This window comes from Bos indicus x Bos taurus, chromosome 1, assembly GCF_003369695.1.
Source record: "Bos indicus x Bos taurus breed Angus x Brahman F1 hybrid chromosome 1, Bos_hybrid_MaternalHap_v2.0, whole genome shotgun sequence".
Classification (NCBI taxonomy): Eukaryota; Metazoa; Chordata; class Mammalia; order Artiodactyla; family Bovidae; genus Bos; species Bos indicus x Bos taurus.
In genome coordinates this window covers 41,728,229-41,755,708 of record NC_040076.1, presented here as the reverse complement: position 1 = coordinate 41,755,708, position 27,480 = coordinate 41,728,229, and the positions used below count along the sequence as shown (strand labels likewise).

The following is a 27,480-nucleotide window of genomic DNA, read 5'->3' as shown; positions in this document are numbered from 1 at the left end:
GATGAGTTCTTCCTGGGAGTGAAGGGATGAATTTCTGCTCTTGAGATTCAATTTTAAGAAGCAGAGATGGACACAAGTTGCTCCAAACAAGGCCCAGAGGCAGGAAAGAGCAACAAGGTCCTTCAAATAAAATTCCTTTAGGGACAGTAAATGGCCTGGATCTAAAAAAGTTTAAATATTGGGAGTGTATCAAAGTTTGCTGGTCATGCCACACTCTGTACTTAAGGGAAAATGCTCTGCAGGACTAAGCCACCTGGCTTTGTGTTTTTATGAAGGGCTTTAAGGAGCATGGTTGCACAGCGTTTGATGATCTTGAACCTGCTACATGTAGGTTCTGGACCTGGCATTCTCCAGAGTCAGTAGGCACAAGAGCAGGCACTCGGCTTTGGAATTAACACTTCAAGTCAGGGAGAAATAAAAGTCATGGTGAGCTAACCAAAACCCAGTCTTATTGGTGTCCAGCATTTAAAAAGATTAACCTTTCTCTGTCACTGAACAAACCTTTAAGATATTTGGACCACTTGAGGTTGGGATGGGATAATGAGTATGAGGTGTAGAGGTGAGGCTCAAGCAGTTGAATGGAAAAAACAGAAGAGATGTGACAAGAGTTGACTATGTCTATGGATTTTCTAAAAAATCCATACCCACACAGTCTTTGTTTCCATCTGAGAACATTCAGAATCCCATCAGAGTTGACTTCCCATTACCACTGTCTCAGAAACTGTTAGATACTTCGAAGAAGGCAGGTGAGTGGACAGCGTCTGGATTCTGGGCTGAGGTAATGGGGTATGAAAATGTATCTGCAGATCTGACAGCACATTCACTTGCATTGTCAGGATTCTAGCATATTTTGACTACTGTCTCTACCACGTCCAACAGTCCATAGAGGTCAAATGTGTGCGAACTACCCTCTTCTATAATATTATTAGCCACCAAGGCAACTTGTGGAGAAAGCAATGGCACCCCACTCCAGTACTCTTGCCTGGAAAATCCCACGGATGGAGGAGCCTGGTGGGCTGCAGTCCATGGGGTCGCTAGGAGTCGGACACGACCGAGCGACTTCACTTTCACTTTTCACTTTCATGCATTGGAGAAGGAAATGGCAACCCACTCCAGTGTTCTTGCCTGAAGAATCCCAGGGATGGGGAGCCTGGTGGGCTGCCATCTATGGGGTCGCACAGAGTTGGACATGACTGACGTGACTTAGCAGCAGTAGCAGCAGCAAGGTAACTTTTACAGGTAAAATAGATTGCAAAAAGGGTCATGTATCTTCAAAGAACCATAGTATTAGATGATGTATTGATAACACATTGCCTGAAAGCATTTAATATTTTTCTGCTAAATTTTCTCCTAAATTAATTTGCTCTTCACAGTGCTACATTAAATTGCCCTAAGGAAGAAATGAAAGGTAAACATTATTCTTTGTTTTTTGATACTTGTAGGGCAAGGCTGTTGCATAGCACAGTCAGGCTTCCTTAGAACCACATGTGTGTTCAGTATTAGATGTAAGACATGGATAGGTACTTACATGACAAAGCCCATCAGCCGGCCCTTACCACATCAAACACAGCTCAGAGTGAAAGGCTAGTCAACTTCAGCCACAAACCCTGGACAACTCTCAGGAAGATAAGGGCTAATCTGAGTGAGGACAAATGGTGTTTCTTCATCATTGATAATGTGTCTGTACTCACAAAGTGGCAGTTAACTACAGATGGCACTTACATCTTGGTTAGACATTTCCCAATAAGGTCTCTCTCCATAGGACATGACCTCCCACATGACAATGCCATAGCTCCATGCATCACTTGCTGAGGAGAATTTTCTGTAGGCGATAGCTTCTGGGGCTGTCCACCTTATGGGAATTTTCCCACCCTGGAAAACAAATTGGAGATTTTTACAGCTGGGTCACAAGTGTATTAAAGGTTGAAGTGGCACTGCAATTAAATACATTTTTATTAGAAAAACCTAAACACTGCATGATAGCATTGGCATTTTAAATAAAAAGAAAACTAAAACCAGAATAATGTTAAAATGTCAGAAATAAAAGGTTTAATTGGGATATAAGTCACACTTCAGAAATATTTTATTTCATTCATTAGAGAAATTTATTTTCACTTTTCTGAATCACACAATTAAATTCACTATCATGCCATCTGAAGAAAGTTCTACATTAAAGAACATTAAAACTGAATTCAACATTCATTAAACATTGTATTGCATGTATAAATAATAATGATAATAAGTTCTAACTTAATTGAAGTCAAATGGTTAAATAAAGAGCTGAGATTTCTCTCTCTAAACAATTTAATGTCTATCAGAACTTTATTTCCTTTTCCTTTCATTTTTTTAACCTGCTTCGATCACTTTTATTTGAAATTTAAAAATCCATGAACATTATACAGAAGCCCGTGAGAAAGATAATCTTTCCTTAGAACTCCTTAGCTTAGTTTATATTTTGTACTTTGTCTTTAAGTTAACATTGGAACATATTAAAGAGATTAAATTACATGAATTTAATCTATACTGTGCAGGTATTAAAGTCTTCTATTGTGTTATACTTATTTTTTTATCAATACATTACACTTTTATCTTTCAAAACACGCTATAAGCCCTTTTTACTGTAATGACAAGAATAAAACAATTCATCCGTTTGATTTACAATCTTTGAAATCTTTGCAGCTCTCAACAGCAAGTTGAGCGAGGAGAGCAAGCCTGGTGCCACTAGATGGCGGAAGAGAACAAGGAGCGGCTCCCAGACGGCGGTCTCCGACTCGGTGGAGAGGACTTCAATTCCCAAGAAAGGAATGATAGAAAACCCGCCCTGACAGAATTGTTTCATCATTATCAGCACTTTCATGATCACATCATCTGGTCACCTGGTGTGCTCAAAGTCTGGTATTAGGGTGAGTGGGCTGGAGGGAAATAAAAGGTGGATTCTCTGGCTCTTGAGAAATTTAGGGCGAGCAACTTTAAAGAGGAAGACCTTAATGGAGTAATCGCAACACTACTTATTTAAGTAATCTAAACACTACTTAGCAAGGAGAGATAAGAAAGCCTTCCTCCGTGATCAGTGCAAAGAAACAGAGGAAAAAAATAGAATGGGAAAGACTAGGGATCTTTTCAAGAAAATTAGAGATGCCAAGGGAACGTTTCATGCAAAGATGGGCACAATAAAGGACAGAAATGGTATGAACCTAACAGAAGCAGAAGATATTAAGAGGTGCCAACAATACACAGAAGAACTACATAAAAAAGATCTTAAGGACCCAGATAATCATGATGGTGTGATCACTCACCTACAGCCAGACATACTGGAATGCAAAGTCAGGTGGGCCTTAGGAAGCACCACAAGGAACAAAGCTAGTGGAGGTGATGGAATTCCAGTTGAGTTATTTCAAATCCTGGAAGATGATGCTGTGAAAGTACTGCACTCAATATGTCAGCAAATTTGGAAAACTCAGCAGTGGCCACAGGACTGGAAAAGGTCAGTTTTCATTAAAATCCCAAAGAAAGGCAATGCCAAAGAATGCTCAAACTACTGCACAATTGCACTCATCTCACATGCTAGCAAAGTAATGCTTAAAATTCTCCAAGCCAGGCTTCAACAACACGTGAACCATGAACTTCCAGTTGTTTAAGTTGGATTTAGAAAAGGCAGAAGAACCAGAGATCAAACTGTCAACATCTGTTGGATCATCGAAATAGCAAGAGAGTTCCAGAAAAACATCTATTTCTGCTTTATTGACTATGTCAAAGCTTTTGACTGTGTGGATCACAACAAACTGTGGAAAATTCTGAAAGACATGGGAATATCAGACTACCTTATCTACCTCCTGAGAAATCTGTATGCAGGTCAAGAAGCAACAGTTAGATCTGTACATGGAATAACAGACTGGTTCCAGATAGGGAAAGAATTACGTCAAGGCTGTATATTGTCACTCTGCTTATTCAACTTACATGCAGAGCACATCATGTGAAATGCTGGGCTGGATAAAGCATAAGCTAGAATCGATTGCCAGAAGAAATATCAATAACCTCGGATATGCAGATGACACCACCCTTATGGCAGAAAGTGGAGAAGAACTAAAAAGCCTCTTGATGAAAGTGAAAGACGAGAGTGAAAAAGTTGGCTTAAAACTCAACATTCAGAAAACTAAGATCATGGCATCCAGTCCCATCACTTCATGGCAAATAGATGGGGAAACAATGGAAACAGTGACAGACTTTATTTTTGGGGGCTCCAAAATCACTGTAGATGGTGACCACAGCCATGAAATTAAAACATGCTTGCTGCTTGGAAGAAAACCTATGACCAATCTAGAGAGCATATTAAAAAGCAGAGAATTACTTTGCCAACAAAGGTCCATCTAGTCAAGGCTATGGTTTTTCCAGTAGTTATGTATGGATGTGAGAGTTGGACCAAAAAGAAAGCTGAGCACTGAAGAATTGATGCTTTTCAACTGTGGTGTTGGAGAAGACTCTTGAGAGTCCCTTGGACTGCAAGGAGATCCAACCAGTCCATCCTAAAGGAAATCAGTCCTTAATAGTCCTTGGAAAAACTGATGCTGAAGATACGAAGCTCCAGTACTTTGGCCACCTGATGTGAAGAACTGACTCATTGGAAAAGACCCTGATGCTGGGAAAGATTGAAAGCGGGAGGAGAAGGGGACAACAGAGGATGAGATGGTTGGATGGCATCACCGACTCAATGGACATGAGTTTGAATAAGCGCTGGGAGTTGGTGATGGACAAGGAGGCCTGGTGTACTGCAGTCCATGGCATTGCCAAGAGTTGGACATGACTGAGTGACTTAACTGACTGAAACACTACTTACTTGAAGGGAAGAGAGGTTCACTCAAAATAGTAATAATTAGGTTTCACAAGGCAAATGAGAACATTAACAGAATCCGCATTTTAAAGACCTGTGGCAAGGAACTGTTTAAAGGTGCCTTGGGGGAAAATACCTTGATTCGGTCCCTTTATTTTACAGGTGAGTTGACTGAGCCCAGGGTTTAGAAATTTAGAGGCTTAGAGATTCTTTCCCATGTTATTGCTGCTGCTAAGTTGCTTCAATCGTGTCCGACTCTGTGCGACCCCATGGACGGCAGCCCACCAGGCTCCCCATCCCTGGGATTCTTCAGGCAAGAACACTGGAGTGGGTTGCCATTTCCTTCTCCAATGCATGAAAGTGAAAAGTGAAAGTGAAGTCGCTCAGTCGTGTCTGACTCTTTGTGACCCCATGGACTGCAGCCCACCCAGCTCCTCGGTCCATGGGATTTTCCAGGCAAGAGTACTGGAGTGGGGTGCCATTGCCTTCTCCCATGTTATTAAGCACACAATATTAGCTAATGTGATCAAAGTAGTATTATGGGGCATTGATATAAAGATGTAAATATTTCAGCATGGGGGAAAAGGTGGATCAAGCCAACTTTAATGTTTTAACTCTGAGTGCCAATGTAGGAGACCTGAGTTTCATCCTTGGGTCAAGAAGATCCCATGGAGATGGAAATGGCAACCTGCTCCAGTATTCTTGCCTGGAGAATCCCATGGACAGAGCCTGGTACAGTCCATGCTGTGCTGTGCTTAGTCGCTAAGTTGTGTCCGACTCTTTATGACCCCATGGACTGTAGCCCATAGGGTCTCAGATGAATTGGACAACAATGAAACAACAACAATCTATAACCATATATCACATTAGTATAATGCAAGGGAGCCTGAAATGGGGTTTTCACCCTTGGGGGCAGTGCCAAATTAAGAGCAGGAAATTAAATATACAAAGTTGGTGATAGAAGTTTAAGAGGGTGGTGAGTCCAGGAAGGGAGATGCAAGAGGAGGATTCATTCTTGTTAAGTAGAGTTGCCAGATAAAATAGAGGACCCACAGTTAAACTTGAATTTCAGATAACAAATACTTTTGTTTAATATTAGTGTGTCCCATGAAGGAATTTTTTTTTTGGTACAAGTATGTCCCAAATATCAGATGAGACATATTTATACTAAAAATATATCCATTGTTTGGGCTTCCCTGGTGGCTCAGCAGTAAAGAATCCGCCTGCAATGCAGGAACCACAGGAGATGCTGGTTTGATCCCTGGGCTGGCTTCCTAGGAAGCTGGAAGAGGACATGGTAACCTACTCCAGTATTCTTGCCTGGAGAATTCCATGGACAGAGGAGCCTGGCGGGCTACAGTCCATAGGATCACAAAGAGCTGGACATGACTGAAGTGACTGAGCATGCATGCACATATTCATTGTTTACCTGCAATTCAAATTTAACTGGGCATCTTATATTTTTGTTAGTGTTAGTTGCTCAGTTGTGTCTAACTCTTTGTGACCCCATGGACTGTAGCCTGCCAGGCTTCCTCTATTCATGGAGATTCTCCAAACAAGAATACTGGAGTGGGTAGCCATTCCTTTCTCCAAGAGATCTTTCTTACCCAGGGATGGAACCCAGGTTTCCTGCATTGCAGACATATTCTTTGCCTTCTGAGCCACCGTTTATTCACTACATGTGACAACCCTTAACCAAAGGGAATTAAAAAAATTAAGAAATGGGAACATTGTAAATGATCTGACAGAACACGGTGTTCTGAAAAAACTAGGTGGTCTACACCTTAGGAAGGGACAAGCTTACTCAACTTGTATTCATGTACTAACACTGCAACAGCCTTTGTTTTATTGTGCTGTGGCTGAAGCTCCTCAGGCTTGTGGCTGTGCTTTTTGAAGCCACTTAAGTCAGGCTCAGGTTGCTTTCAAATATAGAATCCACACTTCCCAGAGAATAAGTTAACAATCTGTAGATCTGACCTCAGAACAGAGGCATGAGCAGCAGCCTCACCTAGAATTTCTGATTCTGGTTATTCCTTGGTCTCTCCTGGCAAATAGTATGTGGAAGTGTGACTTGCTAGTCTGCTGGGTTGTTTCTTCACTAAATCTTTGTGAGTTCTATTGAGACAGGCTGAAAAATGGAGTTAAGGGTTATTTTATGTGCTTTCACTTATAAATGACATCTCATATAAAGGAGTCACATATAAATTTATACTTCCTATAACTTGATAACACATATAAATGATAATTTTAGCACTTTCCTTCCTAAGATTTTATTTTTTTCCTCAAGGGGAAGATATTACAGAATATTTGATTAATAAGCATTTCTACACATTTACGGACTGAATTGTGTTCCTCCAGAATTCATATGTGGAAACTCTAACCCTCAATGTGACTGTAATCTGGAACTAGGGCCTCTGAAGAGGTAATAAATGCAAATGAGATCAGGAAGGTGGGCCCTAATCCAACATGACTGGTGTCCTTATTACAAGAGGAAGATACGGCAGTGGTGTGCAGGCACAGGAGATAGGCCATATGAGGACACAGCAAGAAGTTGACCCCCTGCAAGCCAAGGAGAGAGGTCTCAGGAGAAGCCAAAACTGCCAATACCTTGAATTTGGATGTCCAACCAACACAACTATGAAAAATTAATTTCTATTATTTGAGCTGCCAAGTCTGTGGTATTTGCTATGGTAGCCTTAACAGACAAATACACTGAAAAATTATACTAATATACTAAAATATTTAAAATAACCAATTTTCCCCCTAAGATGAGCAACAATGCAGAGGACAGTACATCTTCATTTCAAGTTTTATTCCAGGTGTCATACTGCAATAGAAAGGGTGAGCTAGCATAAACCTTAAAATAAGATGTATTAAAAAGAATTGGTAAAGAATTTTTAATGTAGGAGATACCATTCTCGTTAACAAAAAAATGCATGGTAACATGAACCTGAGCGTATACACAAACTGCACTGTCTGTTTGTCAATAATTCTGAGCATATACGGGATGGTGATAAGAAAACATTCAAATCTTTCTTTTTCTAATGAGAGGACCTACACTAGATATACTCTTTCTATAAAGTACAAGATGAAGCAGAAAGGAAGAGGTCCTTAAGATTATTGCACCATCTCTACTGCCTTTCCTACTTTAGAGGAAATGAAGTTTAGTTCTTAAAAACTTAAAAAAAAAAATTGAATGGAAAAAAAAAAAAAAAACTGAATGGCCCAACAAACTCCTGTGGCTTAATCTCATCTACTTATAATATTTTTGCTCATGGTCTTGAATCATAGACAGAGATAATGCACTAAGGTGCTTTTTTTCTCAAAGCATTAAGCACCAGATGTTTGTTTCAGGTTTCAAGAATAAACAAATACTACCTTAGACTTGAAATCATAATTATTGGAACAGTGCATGTTGCTTTGCCATATGTTTATGAGAAAAAAAGAAGTTACCAAAGATGCTAATCAAAATGACTGAAAAGGCTCAAAAGCCTTCTAATTTACTAATACCTCTCTTTTGCAGCAAACTTAATCACTAGAGAACAAAGGAGAAACAGGAAGTAAACAAACTGGATATCACTACTGAAAAGTTTGTTGGCAAACCTTTTTTTTTCTGTTTTTCAAGTCATATCCAGAGCTTGATTTGTAATTAGGTAGAGAGACTGTAGCAGGAAAAAGTGCTAAAGGTGGCACCCGGAGCCCTGTGTATCTGTACACTCTATACCCCTCATGGAGTTGCACTGAAATTATAGCTGTATTTAACTCACATCTGAGTTTTAAAACCTAATCCTCTAATCTTCAGCAGAGAGAACAATCAATTGAAATATAGTAACATAATGTTATAGAGGCTTAATACTAAAACCAAATGGAAAAATTCCATTGAGAAAGAAGAACACAATAAAAATCTCTCATTTCTCATTCACTGGATTTGATGGTTATCTTAAAAGCAAATGGCTTGAATAGACACCAATTTGCCTGCAGACTTTCCTTTTCTTATTTCCTCAGTCTGTCTCTGTAGTACCCAAACTCCAAGGAGTATAAAAATTATAGTACAGAAAACATAGATACCATGCTTAAAAGATTAGTTTAAGGAATTTTTAATCACCATTTTGACTAATGTTTTTCCATATGAACTGCAGATTCTAAGTGAGATTCAGCTCTACCATAACCCATTGTGTGACCATGGGCAAATCTTAACTCCTAGTCTTTTATTTTTGATATGCAAAATGAGAGGACTCGATTTAATGATCACAAAACAGTAAAATATGATGATTTTAATATTTGCCTACAGTGTCTCAGCTCAGAATAAATTGTAAGGAGATGGGCCATATGAGTTGATACATAAACTGTGTGAACAGAGAGCCTGATGACAGATAGCAAAGAAGATAAGGACACTCATTATATTTCTCAGGTCAATGGTTACAGGGATCATCTCGAGTAGTAAGGAAGAGTTAAAATAACTACTTTTTAAGAAAGTAAAAGCATGATGAATACATTTTAGGAAAGCATAGGCTAGATACATTGCCTTTTTTCTCTTTATTTTTAAATCTTTATAGGTTAAAATACTGAAAATGAGTAACCATTAGTTATTTATCTTAAGAGGTTGCTGCTGCTGCTGCTGCTAAGTCACTTCAGTTGTGTCCGACTCTGTGCGACCCCATAAGACGGCGGCGCACCAGGCTCCCCCGTCCCTGGGATTCTCCAGGCAAGAACACTGGAGTGGGTTGCCATTTCCTTCTCCAATGCATGAAAGTGAAAAGTGAAAGTGAAGTTGCTCAGTCATGTCTGACTCTTCACGACCCCATGGACTGCAGCCGACCAGACTCCTCTGCCCATGGGATTTCCCAGGCAAGAGTACTGGAGTGGGGTGCCATTGCCTTCTCCGATCTTAATAAGTTAAAACACTGTTAATCTGTTAATGAGTAACCATTAGTTATTTAGAAAACTCATTATAAGAAAATTTACTGACGAAGGCATTAATGTGTTTCCTGAAAGATCACTTTACAATTTCTCGTCAGTGGGATTATCTGTGGCAGAATGGTCTGGTTTGGAGAGCCCTGGTGGGAAATCAGCATTTTGGGCCTTCTGCCTTAATCTGTTATGTTGTCCTGGGAAGTTGTAGCAAATCACAGAGGGATGTCACAACAGAGTATTTATATAAACAACTTTCACTAAGGGGATATTCTTTCTCTAGAGAATTATTGATTTTGAGACATAAACCCATCTCTGAGCATCTCTTTGTTGTTTGTATCCCCAAATCAACAAATTAAAATATTATGGTGCACAAATATTATCTGGTGCAAGTCTTTTAAAATGACATCCCCACTCCCTCTCAGAGGGGTATGTTCTTTCCTCCATTGAAATTTATTGATCTTGGGCAACTTTGGTACTTTGTGAAGTTTTATGCTCTTCTAAGACATGGGTTTAGTATCTGTCCTTCCTTGAAAAAATACTGAGGACTGCAATGTTGTGAATTCTTTTGTAAAGGAGAAAACCTCTCCAGTTTTGGCTTCTAGGTATCATTTATTAAGGGAATTAAATGTGACAGTACACATGAGCATCTCTTAGCTGTCAACACATGATAGGCACTCAGCAAATGTTATCTGTCTCCTTAATTTATGTATTTAAAATCTGTCTTATTTTGGATCTGTTTGGCTTCCAGTGTAGATTAGCATCCCAGTTTACTCATATGAGGTCACTGAGCTCACCCAATACAGTACCCAGGGTGATCTTCTCAAACCAGAGGCACAAATTCTATTGATGGACAGGCTCTGACTCAGTTCTTATAATTTAGACCTTGTCCTGTCCACTTTGAGGAAATCTGTGCATCTTGGTCCAGTGGGTTTGGTCCTATGTCTATGTTCCTGCTGTTGCCCCACTAGTGCCCTTCCAAGACTGAAGACATGTCTTATCCTCTCATTCTTTCATAGGTAGAATTCTGTCATCGAAGAACATTATCTATGACTGAATGTTGGCAGTCAGATTTCTGCCTACAGACAGACCTACCTGATAATGATTGTGGATTTCTTTCCTTTTTTTGGGTGTCTGTCTTCTCCCTGTAGGGTTGTGGCCCACTGGATGAGTTACAAACCTTTTCCCTAAAAAATGCGCATGTAGATACAGCCACACAAGACTTTGCATAAGTATCATGGGATTCACAGATGTCAGACTGAGATACTTTAGCTATAAGCAAAAGACTCTTTTTGGCATAGTATTTTAAAAATGTAAGTCATTGATTAATAATAACCAATTTTTATAGGATAATAATTACTGTAGAAATATATGGTAATGAGCAGTGTTTTAGGTCACAAATAGATGAAATAAACCATTTTTATATTTTTATATAAAACAAAGATTAAAAAAATTTAACTTATTTTTAATTGGTTGATTATTGCATTACAATTTTGTGTTGGCTTCTCCCATACAACAATATGTGGCTGCTGCTGCTAAGTCGCTTCAGTCGTGTCTGACTCTGTGCGACCTCATAGACGGCAGCCCACCAGGCTCCACCATTCCTGGGATTCTTCAGGCAAGAACACTGGAGTGGGTTGCCATTTCCTTCTCCAATGCATGAAAGTGAAAAGTGAAAGTGAAGTCGCTCAGTCGTGTCCGACTCTTTGCGACCCCATGGACTGCAGCCCACCAGGCTCCTCCACCCATGGGATTTTCCAGGCAAGAGTACTGGAGTGGGTTGCTGCTGGGAGCCAGTGTGAGGTACTCCGCCTGTGGCAAAGGTCATGAAGAAGGAGGCTCGGCATATGCAAAGGTGGGATCGAGCCTCAGGAGTCTCCCTGGAAATTCTTGAGCACCTACCCCCAAAACCAGAGTCTGCCTACTTTACTGCTTTGTGCTCTCACCTACACCTCTGACTTTATGGGGGGCTGTCCCCCACCACCTCTCTCTGAAAAAGAGTTAACTTACAGCTCCAGTTGATAAAGTTCCTGGGTGTGACAAGAGTGTTTCAACCTACAAACTCCTTTGGAAGTCCTCTGGCCTGCCTGAACAGGTTCTTCCGGCCACATGTGATTGTTCACAGCCTCCCAACCGTGAGAGGCATAAGATGTTCTAAACTGTCTAAATTCAGATTCCTTTGAGCAGTTAAAAGATTGATTAGAAATTGTATTGGTGAAGGGTTTTTCACCTGTTGGGCCAATGTTTGCTGCTAAGTTTCCATATCCCTTACCTACTGTGTCCCTGGCAGTGTATTGATGAATATAATTGGTGTATAGGAATGTAAGTAGTAGCTTTAATGTTTGTAACCTTGGACGCTTGAGTTAATACTTTTCTTGTTATAGCCCACCATACCTTTGCTCTATAGGAATGCAACTTTATCTAATGTTTTCGGAGGGTGGCACCTGACTTTAGAATAATCACCTTTAGAGAAAAATAAGTTTTCTGAAGAAAGGGTCATAAAATGTTAACAGGCTTCTTGGCCAGAAGATGATGTAAATCACCTAAACTTTTGCATATGATAAGTTTGCAGGAAGAAATCCTGGCTTATTGCTGACTCTACCCCTTTCCCCATTATACTCTATGCACAACTTAAGGTATAAAAACTACTTTGGAAAATAAAGTGCAGGCCTTGTTCACCGAAACTTGGTCTCCCCATGTCGTTCTTTCTCTCACCTTCTGGCTGAATTTCCATCTGGGGCGTGGAGGCTCATCAAGCCTACTAATTATGCCTGGGCTTCTAAGATCTGACCAGGGAGGCCTTAGTGTTTCCTCTCCTTCGGGAGAATGGGAGGACGCCTGTGGCCTACGTGGGTGACGCAAATTCCTTGTCTGGAATTTTATTGGCTTTCCACATAAACCAAGTTATTCAGCCTCTTTTCTCCACTGAATTTTCCTACTGAGCTATCCTTATTCTATTACTTTTTATGTCTCTAATTAATATTTAATTAAAGCTATTGTATCCAGTTCGCCGACGCCATGCCGGCTTCGAATTCCCTGGATCCACCGGGGCTGGACCCCAGCAGGTTGCCATTGCCTTCTCTGACAACAATATGAATCAGCTATAAATATACATATGTCCGCTCCATGTTGAACCTCTCCTCCACCCTACCTCATCCGGCCCCACTAGGTCACCGAGTACCGCATTGAGCTCCCTGTGTTATCTAGCAACTTCCCATAAGCTATCTGTTTTACATATGGTAATGTGTATGTTTAACCACTATTCTCTCAATTTGTTCCAACCTCTCCTTCCCCTGCTGTGTCCAAAGTCTGTTCTCTATGTCTGTGTCTCTACTCCCACCATGCAAATAGGTTCATCGATAGCATTTTCCTAGATTACATAAATGTGTGCTATGATATTAAACAATGACTTCTTAACAGTTCTTGTTTCTGTGTGGGTATCCCTGAGGTCTCAGGCTCATGGGTTTTAAGAATCTAGAACTCACCAACTGTTTGACCTTGGACTGAAAAGGCCTGCAATTAGGTTTTCCATGGATATGTGTTTTTTTTTTTTTAAAGTGAATCTAAATGCCTTTAGACAGACCATGGACTCTGCCGAGCACCCCCAATCCACCCTGCTTCCAGTGCAGGGTGCCTGGGTTCCATCCCTGGTCAGGGAACTAGATCTTACATGCCACAACTAAGAAGGTCCCGCGTGCCACAACAAAGACAGAAGATCCTTCCTGCTGCAAGTAAGAACTGGGAGAGTCAAAATAAATAAATAAATATTTAAAAAAATCCTATGCTGACTCTTCTCTGGACAGTAACACTCTTCATGATGTCACTTCTCTCTCTCTTTTCATTTTAATCCAGTTCTTCAAAAGACTACCTACCTACCTACCTGTCTAATTTTTTCCCCAGTATACTTTAATGAAGTTTCCTTAAAGTTTTCATCTATAATTTTTATGGCAAAGACCTATGGAAATTAGCACAGAAGTAATAGTTTTTTTTTTTTTTAAACATACCATATAAATCATAAAGGGGAATAAAGGATTAATTATTTGGGGTCATTAATATTGAGAAATTTAATACATTAAACACTAACATAATATATAAAGTGATAATATGCATGTAAAACTTGAGCATGTTAAAACATTTTTATCTGAATAGCCTAAAACTGATGTATACTGTTAAAGAGTGAATACTTTGCTTTCTTATCAAGTTGTCTTGTGAGAATGATAATAATAAAAAACAGTGATTAATACTTACAGTATCCATCTCCATCCACAGTTGGATGCTATTTATTTGGGGGGAAAAATTCAGACCCTGTCTTTAGGAAAAGAGATTGCATAAAATGAGGTATGTCTGTGTTTATACTAGTATTATTTGTAAACCCTGTTTTGGCAACAAATATTCAGAAAGGATGGAGAAAGTGTACAGGAATTTAGGGCACACCCAGTGGGGATTCTCATGAACCCAGGGGTGCCTACTTTGGAGAGAAAGTACATGATATGGAGTGAGAGAGCAACCGTGACGCAAACCCCTGGCTTCTAGTCCCTTTTTTTTTTTTTTTTTTCCCTGATTGGTTGTGTGATCTTGGGCAAGTTGTAGATTCTCTGTAAATTGAGGGGTTGGACTGTGTGATCTTGCAGTTCATGGTGAAGTTTAACACTCTCTGATTTGTTAATACACATAGTAAACCCCGTGAGTTAAAACAGAAGTGACCACCTCCACTTCTGTTTGAAAAAATGTAGCAGAAAGGGTTAGTGCCAAGCTCAGTTGCTCCCTGTGTCACTGTTATGCCCACAGGCACTTTACACATTAAATCAGACTCTTCCTGACAGATCCACAGCGCTCTGACTGAGCACATCTGAGAGGCAGGTCCTCTCTTGCAGCTGCTGCATGCAGTGTTATGTTGTATTAGTTCAGAGCAGAACACTGACCTCAAATTACCCATTATGGGAAAGTCTATTTCTGAGCACAACCTGAGGAGGAGAGACAAGATGACATAATGACACCTTTAGGGACAGTCTGTTTGAGACCAGCTACTCAGACCAATGAAAACTCATCAGAGGAGAGGGCAGTCTTCTGAAAGACTGACAGAGAATTGCTCTGAGAGAGGGACAAGGCTGAGGGGCTCACACCCAAAGGCTGGTAAGGACTTGAGAAAAGCCTGGAAGTACCTGGTACTGAAAATACCAAAACAGTGTTTGCTACAAATAAATTATATTTTAAAGGTAGACTTTGGCTGAGAGAATGATTAAAATGCTAGTATTCTCAGTCAGTTTTAAAGTTGGGATAAAATGATTAAAATATGGAGAATGGATTTCTTATATCCTCAGATTCTTAGTAGGGAAAATTTACACAAACCTTTGTTCATTCCATTATTCCAACATGGTATCTGTCTTGTAAGTTTTTCCTCAGGTGCTATTTTGTTCATGACTAAAGCGATTGCTCCTCTTCTGCCTGCCTATAACAGCCATTGTCTGCCTCTCTCATTTGGCACTTGGCAATACATATCTTCTAGGTACTACTATTTGGCTTTTAAAAACATGGATGAATTGTCTTCCTATAAAGGTTATGAAAATCCTGGAAGAGCCTTTATTCTTCTTTGCCACCTACTTTACAGTATTTAGTGTGGTGCTATGATTATAATGTGAATTTAATGATTATTTGCTGAGGGGATGACTGGAAGGGATAAATTAGGCAAATGATATAAAATGAAAAGCACAGTTTCAGAACCATACTTATAAGTAGAATTCACATTTCCATTCTTAGTTCCTTCTGAGTCATCATTATGAACTTGGTTAATGATAAAAATATAAGGAAAATTTCCCACTCTAAATTTCATAAAGGACATCACTCAGAGAGGCGCTGGAGGTGGCACACATTCATTCATTCTTGTATCCTTTTTTTTCTTTTTGGCACAACTTGCGGTATCTTTGTTCCCCTACCAGGGATTGAACCCAGGCCCTAGGCAGTGAAAGTCCACAGTCCTAACCACTGGACCACCAAGGAATTCTCTCTTATTCTTTTTTGGATCAAACACTTTTAAAAAACACATCTCACATGCAAGGCTTGAGTCACAAATGGGGAACACATGTATACCTATGGCAGATTCATTTTGATATTTGGCAAAACTAATACAATTATGTAAAAGTTAAAAATAATATAAAATTAAAGAAAAACAAAACAAAACAAAAAAAACAAAGACATCCTCCTTGTCCTCAGGGAGATCATGCTACAGGAGGAAAGAGATCGATATAAACAAATAACGGCAGTACAGAGGGTAAGGGCTCTAACAGAATTCTGCACAAGATTCACTTGGCAGCAAAAAAGGAAGGTCATCTGTTTGGAATGGCTACGGGGAGAAGCAGAACGTGTCATAATAAAGGTAGTGTTTTAGTCAGAGTTAAAAGAAAAGTAGGAGTTTGATGCATAAGACAAATAGGCCAGGGCCTCCTTTCAGAGCGAACAGTGAATTACACAGCACTGAGGATTGAACAGCATAATGTGTTCAGGAAATTGCAAGTTGCCTAAAATTGCTGCCCATAAGAGTCTAAGGAGGACCCAGTGGCCAAGAAATTGGAAACATCAATAGCCATGCCAATGAAGCCCTGGCTGGACATTTAAAGTGGCAAGCAATAGGGCTTCATAATGTCACTATAATTTGAAATGTATTCCTAGCAAACAGATTTCTACAATTTAGGATGCATCTCTCACGATTTTTGTATAAAAATTATACACAACTTTGTTTGCTTTCACCCTAATATTGTTGTGGCTTAAAGATCTACACCATATGGTAAAAAAGGTGCTGTGGGTAAGTTACAAAATTTTTTTAAGTGTAAGGCTCTGTGACAACCTAGAGGGGTGGGGTGGGGTGGGAGGTTCGAGAGAAAGGGAACATAGGTATACCTATGACTGATTCATGTTGATGTATGGCAGAAACCAACACAACATGGTAAAGCAATTATCTTCCAATTAAAAATAAATGAATAAAAATTAAGTATAAGGGATGACAGGGATCTTAAATGTCTTTTTTGATCTTTTGCACTAGATGTCTAATAAAAAAATAAAATTACTTTTAATTTTGGCTGAATCACTTGCGATAAGTGTGTGCAACCATGCATCATACCAAGCAGGCTGAAAGGTCTAATTTTAGTTGAATAAAATATTCACTGTTTTATAGCAGATCTTCCTAGTGAATGCATTTTGGAAAAGCAATGATTTTAAAATAAGCTGGAAGCTTATTTTGCTCAGGTTAAGTATATAGTTTGGGTTCTGAAGTCCTGTTCATTATGGACAGCAGATGGCTCTGGAGGATACTGATGGAATCTTGAGTGGCATAACCACAGATTCCGGATATATCTGCTACATGTAGAATGAAGCACTCTTAAGAAGGCCTTCTTATCTCTCCTTGCTACTTTCTGGAACTCCACATTCAGTTGGGTATATCTTTCCCTTTCTCCTTTGCCTTTCACTTCTCTCCTTTTCTCAGCTATTTGTGAGGCCTCCGCAGATCACCATTTTGCCTTCTTGCATTTAATTTTCTTTGGGATGGTTTTGATCAACACCTTCTGTACAATGTTATGAACCTCTGTCCTTAGGTTTCAGACACTCTGTCTACCAGATCTAATCCCTTGAATCTATTTGTCACTTCCACTGTATAATCATAAGGGATTTGATTTAGGTCAGACCTGAGCTAGAGTTTTCCCTACATTCTTCAATTTAAGCCTGAATTTTGCAATAAGGAGTCCATGATCTGAGCCACAGTCAGCTCCTGCTCTTGTTTGGCTGACTGTATAGAGCTTCTCCATCTTTGGCTGCAAAGAATATGATCAATCTTGTATAGACCATCTGGTGATGTCCAGGTGTAGACTCTTCTCTTATGTTGTTGGAAACGGGGGTTTGCTATGACCAGTGTGTTCTCTTGGAAAAACTCTTGTTAGCCTTTGTCCTGCTTCATTTTGTACTCTAAGGCCAAACTTGTCTGTTACTCCAGGTATCTCTTGACTTCCTACTTTTGCATTTCAGTCACATATGATGAAAAGGACATCTTTTATTGGTGTTAATTCTAGAAGGTCAATATAGAAATGTTAGACTTCAGCTTCTTCAGCATTAGTGGTTGGAGTATAGACTTGGATTACTGTGATACTGAATGGTTTGCCGTGAAAATGAACTGAGATTATTCTGTCATTTTTGAGATTGCATCCAAGTACTACATTTCAGACTCTTCTGTTGACTATGAGGGCTACTCCATTTCTTCTAAGGGATTCTTGCCCACAGTAGTAGATATAATGGTCATCTGAATTAAATTCGCTGTTCTGGTCCATTTTAGTTCACTGATACCTAAAATGTCGATGTTCACTCTTACCATCTCCTGCTTGTCACCTTCAATTTACCTTAATTAATGGACCTAACATTCCAGGTTCCTATGCAATATTATTCTTTACAGCATCGGACTTTATTTTACTACCAGACACATCCAGAACTGAGTGTTATTTCTGCTTTAGCCCAGCATTTTCAATATTTCTGGAGCTATTTTTCCACTCTTCCCCATTAACATATTGGAACTCTACTGACTTAGGGGGTTCATCTTCTTGTGTGATATCTTTTTGCCTTTTTATACTCTTCATGGGGTTCTCAAGGCAAGAACAGCAAGGAGAGATCAGAAAGTCTTCCTAAGTGAACTATGCAAAGAAGGAGAGGAAAACAACAGAAATGGGAAAGACTAGAAATCTCTTCAAGAAAATTGGAGATACCAAGGGAACATTTCATGCAAACATGAATACAATAAAAGGACAGAAATGGCAAGGACCTAACAGAAGCAGAAAATATTAAGAAGAGGTGGCAAGAATACACAGAAGAACTACACAGAAAAAGTTTTAATGACCTGGAAAACTATGATGGTGTGGTCACTCACCTGGAGCCAGACATCCTAGAGTATGAAGTCAAGTGCACCTTAGGCAGCACTACTATGAACAAAGCTAATGGAGGTGATGGAATTCCAGCTGAACTAATTAAAATCCTAAAAGATGATGTTGTTAAAGTGTACTCAATATGTCAGCAAATTTGGAAAACTCAGCAGTGGCCACGGGATTTGAAAAGGTCAGTTTTCACTCCAACTCCAAAGAAAGGTAATGCCAAAGAATGTTCAAACTACTGTACAACTGTGCTCATTTCATATGTTAGCAAGGTAATGCTCAGAATCTTTCAAGCTAGGCTTCATCAGTACATGAACCGAGGAACTAGACATCAAATGCTCAGAATCTTTCAAGCTAGGCTTCATCAGTACAAGCTTGTCCCAATATACAAGCTTTAGAACAAGCTTTAGAAGTAAAGCTTGTCCCAATGTACAAACTTTAGAAATGCTCAGAATCTTTCAAGCTAGGCTTCATCAGTACAAGCTTGTCCCAATGTACAAGCTTTAGAACAAGCTTTAGAAGTAAAGCTTGTCCCAATGTACAAGCTTTAGAAAAGGCAGAGGAACTAGACATCAAATGCTCAGAATCTTTCAAGCTAAGCTTCATCAGTACATGAACCGAGGAACTAGACATCAAATGCTCAGAATCTTTCAAGCTAGGCTTCATCAGTACATGAACCGAAAATTTCCCAATGTACAAGCTTTAGAAAAGGCAGAGGAACTAGACATCAAATTGCCAACATCCATTGTATCATAGAAAAAGCAAGTGAATGCCAGAAGAAAAAACATCTACTTCTGCTTCATTGACTAGACTAAAGCCTTTGTCTGTGTGGGTCATAACACCTTGGAAATGGAACTGTGGAAAATTCTTCAAAAGATGGGCATAGCAGATCACCTTATCTGCTTCCTGAGAAACCCACATGAAGGTCACAAAGTGACAGAACTGGACATGAACAGTGAACTGTTTCAAAATTGGGGAAGGCATACATCAAGGCTGTATGTTGTCACCCTGCTTATTTAACTTATATGCAGAATACATCATGTGAAACGCCAGGCTGGGTGAATCACAAACTGGAATCAAGATTGTCTGCAGAAATATCATCACCCTCAGATATGCAGATGATACAGTCTATTGGCAGAAAGCAAAGAGGAACTAAAGATCCTCTTCGTGAGGATGAAAGAGGAGAGTGAAAAAGCTGGCTTAAACCTCAGAGATCAAAAAAAACCTAATATCATGGCATCCAGTCCCATCACTTCTTGGCAAATAGATGGGGGAAAAGTGAAAACAGTGCCAGATTTTATTTTCTTGGACTCCAAAGTCACTGTGAGCAGTGACTACAGTCTTAAAATCAGTCTTATGGACTCTGTGGGAGAGGGAGAGGGTGGGGAGATTTGGGAGAATGGCATTGAAACATGTATAATATCATGTATGAAACGAGTCACCAGTCCAGGTTCCATGCACGATACTGGATGCTTGGGGCTGGTGCACTGGGACGACCCAGAGGGAGGGTATGGGGAGGGAGGAGGGAGGAGGATTCAGGATGGGGAACACAGGTATACCTGTGGCGGATTCATTTCGATATTTGGCAAAACTAATACAATATTGTAAAGTTTAAAAATAAAATAAAATTAAAAAAAATAAAAGAAACTCACTCGTTGGATGGAAAGCTGTAACAAATCTATACCATCTATATATATAAAAAAAAAATCAAAGCAGAGACATCACTTTGCCAACAAAGTTCCATATAGTCAAAGTCATGGTTTTTCCAGGAATCACATATGGATGTGAAAGTTGGACCATAAAGAAGGCTGAGTGCTCTTGAGAATCCCTTGGAATGAAAGGAGATCAAACCAGTCAATTCTAAAGGAAATCAACCCTCAATATTCATTGGAAGGACTCATGCTGAAGCTGAAGCTCCGATACTTTGGCTGCTTAATGTGAAGAGCCACCTCATTGGAAAAGACCTTGATGCTGGGAAAGATTGAGGGCAGGAGGAGAAGGGGGCAACAGAGGATGAGATGATTGGATGCATCATTGACTCAATGGACATGAGTTTGAGCAAACTCAAGGAGATAGTGACGAGAGGGAAGCTTGGTGTGCTGCCGTCCATGGGGTTGCAAAGAGTGGGGCGTGACTTAGTGACTGAACTACAACAGACTTTAGCAAGGAACTATCTTTACATCTTCAAATGTTATCACAAGCCAATGGGAAAGTTTTAAATGGAAGAGAGCCTATCTAGTTGTTCATAGGGTCTTTGAAGACATCAGCTTAAACTTTTATGAGCTCTTTACATTTTACCTTGAATATCTCGTGGTTCTTTCACTCTGTATACTCTTCATGACCTGCTTTTTGTTTTCTTTTGTTCTCTATTGTCTTGTTTTCTGTTACTGTTCTTGCCAACAAATATTTGTTGTGTGTATAGAATTTAATTTCCCTGAGGCAGAGGATTTGAGTCTGAGCATATTAGACACTCTACTGTTAGTTTAAGGAGTTGGATATATAACATAAGATCATGATAGTTCTTATCATCTGGTGGGTGACAATGACACATAACAAAGGATGCTATGGAATGTTACAGATGCGATGATGGGGGGAGTCAGGTAAGGCTTTCAAGAGAAAATGAGGTCTACACTTAGACCTTATGGAAGACTGGAGTTAGATGACTAAAAGAAAGCAGATCAGGGTTGGGGGAGCAAAGGGTCATTCAGGCTGGGGGAAAAAGTAGGTACACAAGACAGAGTATAACAGATTTATGGGCACTGAGAGAATTTGAATGCAATTGGAGAGGAGAGTGTGAGATGAGGAAGTGGGGAAAGATAGAAGCTAGAGAAGTAAAGCAAGGTTGTGATCATGAAGGGCTAAAAAAGCTCACAAAAGCTTTTTAAGGCATTTAAAGGATCTGGATCTTTTCTTTTGGAGATGGACAGCCATTGAAAGACTTTAAGTAATGGGGTGATAAAAAATAGGGGTTTTGTTTTGTTATGTTTAGATCACTTTGGCTGCATTGTGTATTATTGATGGGGGAGTAGGGGACAGATAGAGGCAAGAGCAAAAACAAGAAAATCTTGCCATGTCTAGGAAGTTAGTTGCACTACTCAATAATCCTATAATAGTTGCATATGCCACCAAATTTTTATACATGAAAGACATTTATTTCAATTTCTCTGATTAGGTACTTGCCATATTCCAGAGAATGACGGGATGATATTTACTCTGCTTAATATACCTAAATAGAGAGTGCATATTAATTACATAAACAAAAGCTGAGGGAAGAATATTAAAAAAAACCTAATTTTGGAAAATTCTCAAGGACCATCCTGAGGCATCATTTACATGTGCTTTAAATTTATGTATTAGGGAAAATCCTCTAAGGACCTGCTAAGTAGACTAGAAAGATTTCTTATAATATTTAAGTAATGCCATGTTTAAAAATATTCTACCTAATCACTTTTTCCTATTTAATTTATATGATTTATTAATTTCATAGCTTAAGCAGTTTACCTGAAGGGAAGAAGGACAAATGTCCATCTTTTTGTTTTGTTTTCTCTCTCTCACACACAAATGTGCTTGTGTTTGTGTGTACTCAGTAGAAGAAAATCCACTCAGAAAGGTTGTTTTCTAGTCTTGTCATTTATGAAATTCTATAGGATCAATTTTTAGTTGTTTTTGCCCCTCTGACAACACATTTGCTCAGGGGAAAGGACTTCACATGGACTCAATGTTATACTCCAGAGAAATAAACTGAAAGAAATAAACTCAAGGTCAAGTTTCTTGAAGCAATTCAAGGCATCAAAAACAGCAGTTATGGTTATCATCAGCTTCACCCATATTTAAGCACAAAGAAGATGATTTATTTGATTTTGCTTTTGACATGGTGGTTTTCATCTGTACCTTTGGTTTTATTTTTTCTTTTTGTTTTGTGTTTTAGTTCACTGGTGATTTTAAAGCCAATATTGGTTGGAAAGCTTTATGTGATGTGCAAGTTGCTATGTGTTCCGTTCTGCTTGTCATATTATTGCTCTTAGTAAACATCTTTCACAGCATTAAACTTGTTCTTATGTCTTTCTGGTAAACAAAACTGAACTTAAAGCAGAGCCCTGAGAATTCAGGAGGGAAAAAAATTTACTTGCAGAAAAATACCCGAGATGTTAAACCCAATATACTGTTAAAAAATGACATCTTAATTTGCAGGAAATCTTTCATTTGAGGATGGCTATGCTCATATTTTTCATTTGAAACATGGTCTCGATCATTTCTCATTAGTCTTGGATAGACTTGTGCTAGCAGCCCACAACCATTTGGTCCAGTTTTACATTATTGACAGACTCTTTCCCAGTGTTTTTTTTCTGGAATCTAGAGGAAGTTTCATGTCAGCGTTGTAGTGCATTAGTGTGGCTGTCAGCAGTGCTTTCCCAGAGCTGCCTGCTTTCTGCCTGACTTCAGCCAGGGCTGTCAGTCTTTCTCTTTCACGAGACCTAAAATGATCTCACTCTCTCTCTCCTAAGTATCTCTCAGAAAGGAAAGATTAACTTTTAAAATTCAAGGAAAAGACAGACATCTTGCATTTAGTACCATGAATGCTCATGTAGATGATAAAATGGGGAAGATAGATGAACTGTGTTAAACTTGTATTTTTTTATTTAGGGTTTTTTGTTTGGAGAGAAAGTCCTAAAGGTTTTAGTAGTTCATTTTGTTAAAGGATGGAATTTGTGATCTGACTGGTAAAAAAGAAAACAAACAAACAAAAAACATGATTCAATCAATCCATGGGTGTCAAGGCCAGAATGACTTGTATTGATACCCAATAGAATGACACTAATAAGAGAAAGAGTGATTAGGTTGCTGCAACCATTATGTGACAGAAAATTACTAAAATCTCATCATTTTTAGGAATTATAATAAGAACTATATTACATTTAAAATAAATGAAAAAATCTCCTTTTGAAAGTTTTTCTCTCTGCTTAGATTTATAAATCAGGGTTCTTAGGGTTTAAATTTTTGCTGAAACATGCTGCAACTCTTCTTGGAAGCATTATGTTTCTAAGAAAATGCAAAACTCCACACTTTTATCCCTTTTCTAAATACTCATCTATTTTGAACAGATGCTTAGTTTCCAAAAGTATTACGGAATTTAAATATTGCATCCATCTTTTTTAAAAATAAAACTTTCTCATTTTGCCCAATGGAAAATTTTAGTAAGTAATAAAAAAAAATCCTCATTAGTGTTTCCCTTGTACCAAATCACTTCAGCAGTAAAGGAGAAAAAGTTCTTCCTCTATTTTAATACATTGATCTTCACGAAGGTTGAAAGATAATAAAATATCTGATAAAAATGCATAGCTTTGACCCTCAAAATCTGTGTAAGTGAAAGGGGAGTGAATATTTCTGAATGTTAAAATCTGTACTACAATCATATTTTCTTGGCAGGCTGATTTAAGGAGCTCTGTGTGACAGTCAAGTTATACTATCCTTGACTGATGAAAGAGATTCAGATCTGTTTTTATATTTAATTGGAGTGTGAGGGTCAGACTGTCAGAGCAGGTACTCTTGCCAGCTGTCAGGAAGGGCTACTTTTGAGAACACCAAACTAGGAACGCAGATACTTTACATTATTTTCAACTTAGCACTCAATTTATATATTTGGGGAAATGGCTAGGTATCTCTATAGCATATTTCTACTGCTCATCATTTAAGGAGTTGATGGCATTACACTTGATGGGGGATGGGAAAGGAGGAAGAAGGGATTAGAGATAAATGTGAATGTCAAATATATTATACTGTACAACATTCAAGAAGGTAGGTAATCATTATTAGACAAATTGAAATAATCATATTAAATTTTAGTATTTAAAATGAAATTATATATATGCATATAGTCTATGATTTGCCTGGAAAAATCCCATGGATGGAGGAGCCTGGTGGGCTGCAGTCCATGGGATCGCTAAGACTCAGACACGACTGAGCGACTTCACTTTCACTTTTCACTTTCATGCATTGGAGAAGGAAATGGCAACCCACTCCAGTGTTCTCGCCTGGAGAATCCCAGGGACGGGGCAGCCTGGTGGGCTGCCGTCTATGGGGTTGCACAGAGTCGGACACGACTGAAGTGACTTAGCAGTAGCAGCAGTCTATGATTATGAGAAATATGTTAAAGTAGAAATATGTTAGTCTATCAAAGTACACAATAAATTATAGATTTTTTTTGTATTTGTTGCCAGTACAAAACATGTATCAAATAACAATATAATAAGTGCTTAATACATTTTTGCTAAAAAATATTAACTGCCAGTGTTACTTTAATTCAGGAAAGTTAGTAATTAAATGACTTGTCTAGGCCTTTAATCTGATTTCCTGTCCTCCCACCCTCTGATCTCCTCAAGAAGGAATACTCAGCCATCACTGGCATACTGAGCTCTTTCATAAGCTCTTGGGCCACTGTACTACCCCTGTACAAAGAATTCTTGAACCTAAAGTCCATAAACCATGTGTAGGGCACATTGCATATCTTCCTGGACCACCATTCCTGACCTGCTGTCAGAAGCTCTGTATAATCTGCTCTGCTTACCGACAGGAAAACCCTTTTCTTTGCTCTCTGTCACAACCCACTTGCCTCCTGGCCTTTGGCTTGTGATGTGACCTGCTTATGCCAAGTTTCCTAACATTCTTTTACTTCCCAATACCTTTCCCATACTCTCTGCTGTGTCGGGTCTGGCTTGCCTGTTCTACCATTGATGCGATACTGGATCTGAATACCCACATCTTTTCAGAATTGTATTTTTTAAGATCCACTGGTTGTGGTTGGATAATAATAAGCAGTACTAAATATTTTGTGATATAGAAGGAAATTATGCATATATATAATACATGAAAAGTGAAAGTGTTAGTTGCTCAGTTGTGTTTGAGTCTTTGCAACCCCATGGACTGTAGCCTGCCAGGCTCCTCTGTCCATGGAATTTTCAGGTAAGAATAATGGAGTGGGTAGCCATTCCTTTCTCTAGAGTATCTTCCTGGCCCAGGGATCAAACTCAGGTCTCCTGCATTGCAGGGAGACTCTTTACCATCTGATCCACCAGGGACACCCATGTAATACACATAATGTGTGCATATATGTATGCATAGATACATATATGTATCCATATCTTGTATTTGCATATTGTACATATGTATGTATATATTTATTTTTCCTTTACACCCCACACTTAGATGTTGTCATACCTTAAAGGAGATAGTTCTTTGTTAGTGGCCTTGACTTTCAATATTCTGTTCAGCTGAGTTGAAGAAATTATTTCCTAAAAATGTGTCAGCTTCTGTCAGCCTCATCTGCCTCATGGACCATGCTGCCACCCCTGACAGCTGACTGGGCCCTTGCCTTGGGAATGCCAACTCTACCTCCACTCATTTAGGTCCATCAGTGATAGGTTCAGAATTTGTGACTTTCATTACTCTGGACTTGAATGATATACCACAGTGAATAATGTGAAACCATGTAGCCTTTGAAGGTGCCACTTCACCCAACTTGGAAGCACGGGGGAATTAACTTAGAATGTGGTGGACAATGGGCTTCCCTGGTGGCTCAGAGTGTAAAGTGTCTGCCTGCAATGTGGGAGACCTGGGTTCAAACCCTGGGTGGGGAAGATCCCTTGGAGAAGGAAATGGCAACACACTCCAGCACTCTTGCCTGGAAAATCCCAGGGATGGAAAAGCCTGGTAGGCTACAGTCCGTGGAGTTGAAAAAAGTTGGACACGACTGAGTGATTTCACTTTCAACTTTTCACCTTTCCACCTTTCACATGGTGAACAATGGAAATGGGAGTCAGGAAGGAGTTGCACAGAGAAATTCCTCCTCTTCCTTTTTTCAATGAATGATTTTGAGCATGGTTTCTCCATTCAACCCATCTGGAGAAGTTCTGAGTGGTTAACAGCTGCTAAGTTGCTTCAGTCGTGTCCGACTCTGTGCAACCCCATAGATGGCAGCCCACCAGGCTCCTGAGTCCCTGGGATTCTCCAGGCAAGAACACTGGAGTGGGTTGCCATTTCCTTCTCCAATGCATGAAAGTGAAAAGTGAAAGTAAAGTCGCTCAGTTGTGTCCGACTCTTACCGACCCCATGGACTGCAGCCCACCAGGCTCCTCCATCCATGGGATTTTCCAGGCAAGAGTACTGGAGTGGGGTGCCATTGCCTTAGCAGACACATCTCTAAATCGCCGTGTGTTTTCATGGTCCGTGTGAAGAAGCAGCAAGCACAGTGGTTAGTTGTGGCATCGTTCCACATACTTCCTTGTCTTACCTCTTGTTTTATTGTTCAGTCACTCAGTCATGTCTGACTCTTTGCAACTCCATGTTCTGCAGCACGCCAGGCTTCCATGTCCTTCACTATCTCCTGGAGTTTGCTCAAACTCATGTCCATTGAGTTGATAATGCCATCCAACCGTCTCATTCTCTGTTGCTCCCTTCTCCTCCTGTCCTCAATCTTTCCCAGCATCAGTGTCTTTTCCAATAAGTTGTCTCTTGGCATCAGGTGGCCAAAATATTGGAGCTTCAGAATCAGTCCTTCCAATGAAGTCTCACCTCTGGTCTCTATGTAGAGGCCCTGGTTCGTACCTCCCCAATAAAGCCTTATAATTTTCAATTCTTTTCTGAGACTCTGTTTTCTTGGGAACCTTGGCTATGCTAGTTGCCACAAAATCAGTGTTTTTGTCATCCCTTGAAAATTGAGGGTATTTGTTCTAGTCAAATGAGAGTTCAGACACAATATATTTAGTTAAATGCTTACCTGAACATGTGTTATAGAAAACTGTAGGATAAGAGAAATAGCTGCAAAAGCAATTCATTTTCCTG

The 27,480-nt window shown here is 39.4% G+C and overlaps 1 protein-coding gene across 4 annotated transcripts in view; it reads right to left on the bottom strand.

Annotated features, from left to right (window-relative positions):
• EPHA6 (EPH receptor A6) overlaps positions 1 to 27,480 on the bottom strand; it is a 1,019,792-nt gene that overhangs the window by 32,343 nt on the left and 959,969 nt on the right. For all 4 annotated transcript variants that reach the window (XM_027554351.1, XM_027554393.1, XM_027554360.1 and 1 more), the window contains one exon: positions 1,723 to 1,872. In XM_027554351.1, coding sequence (XP_027410152.1) covers positions 1,723 to 1,872 — 150 coding nt within the window. The remainder of the gene's footprint in view (positions 1 to 1,722; positions 1,873 to 27,480) is intronic.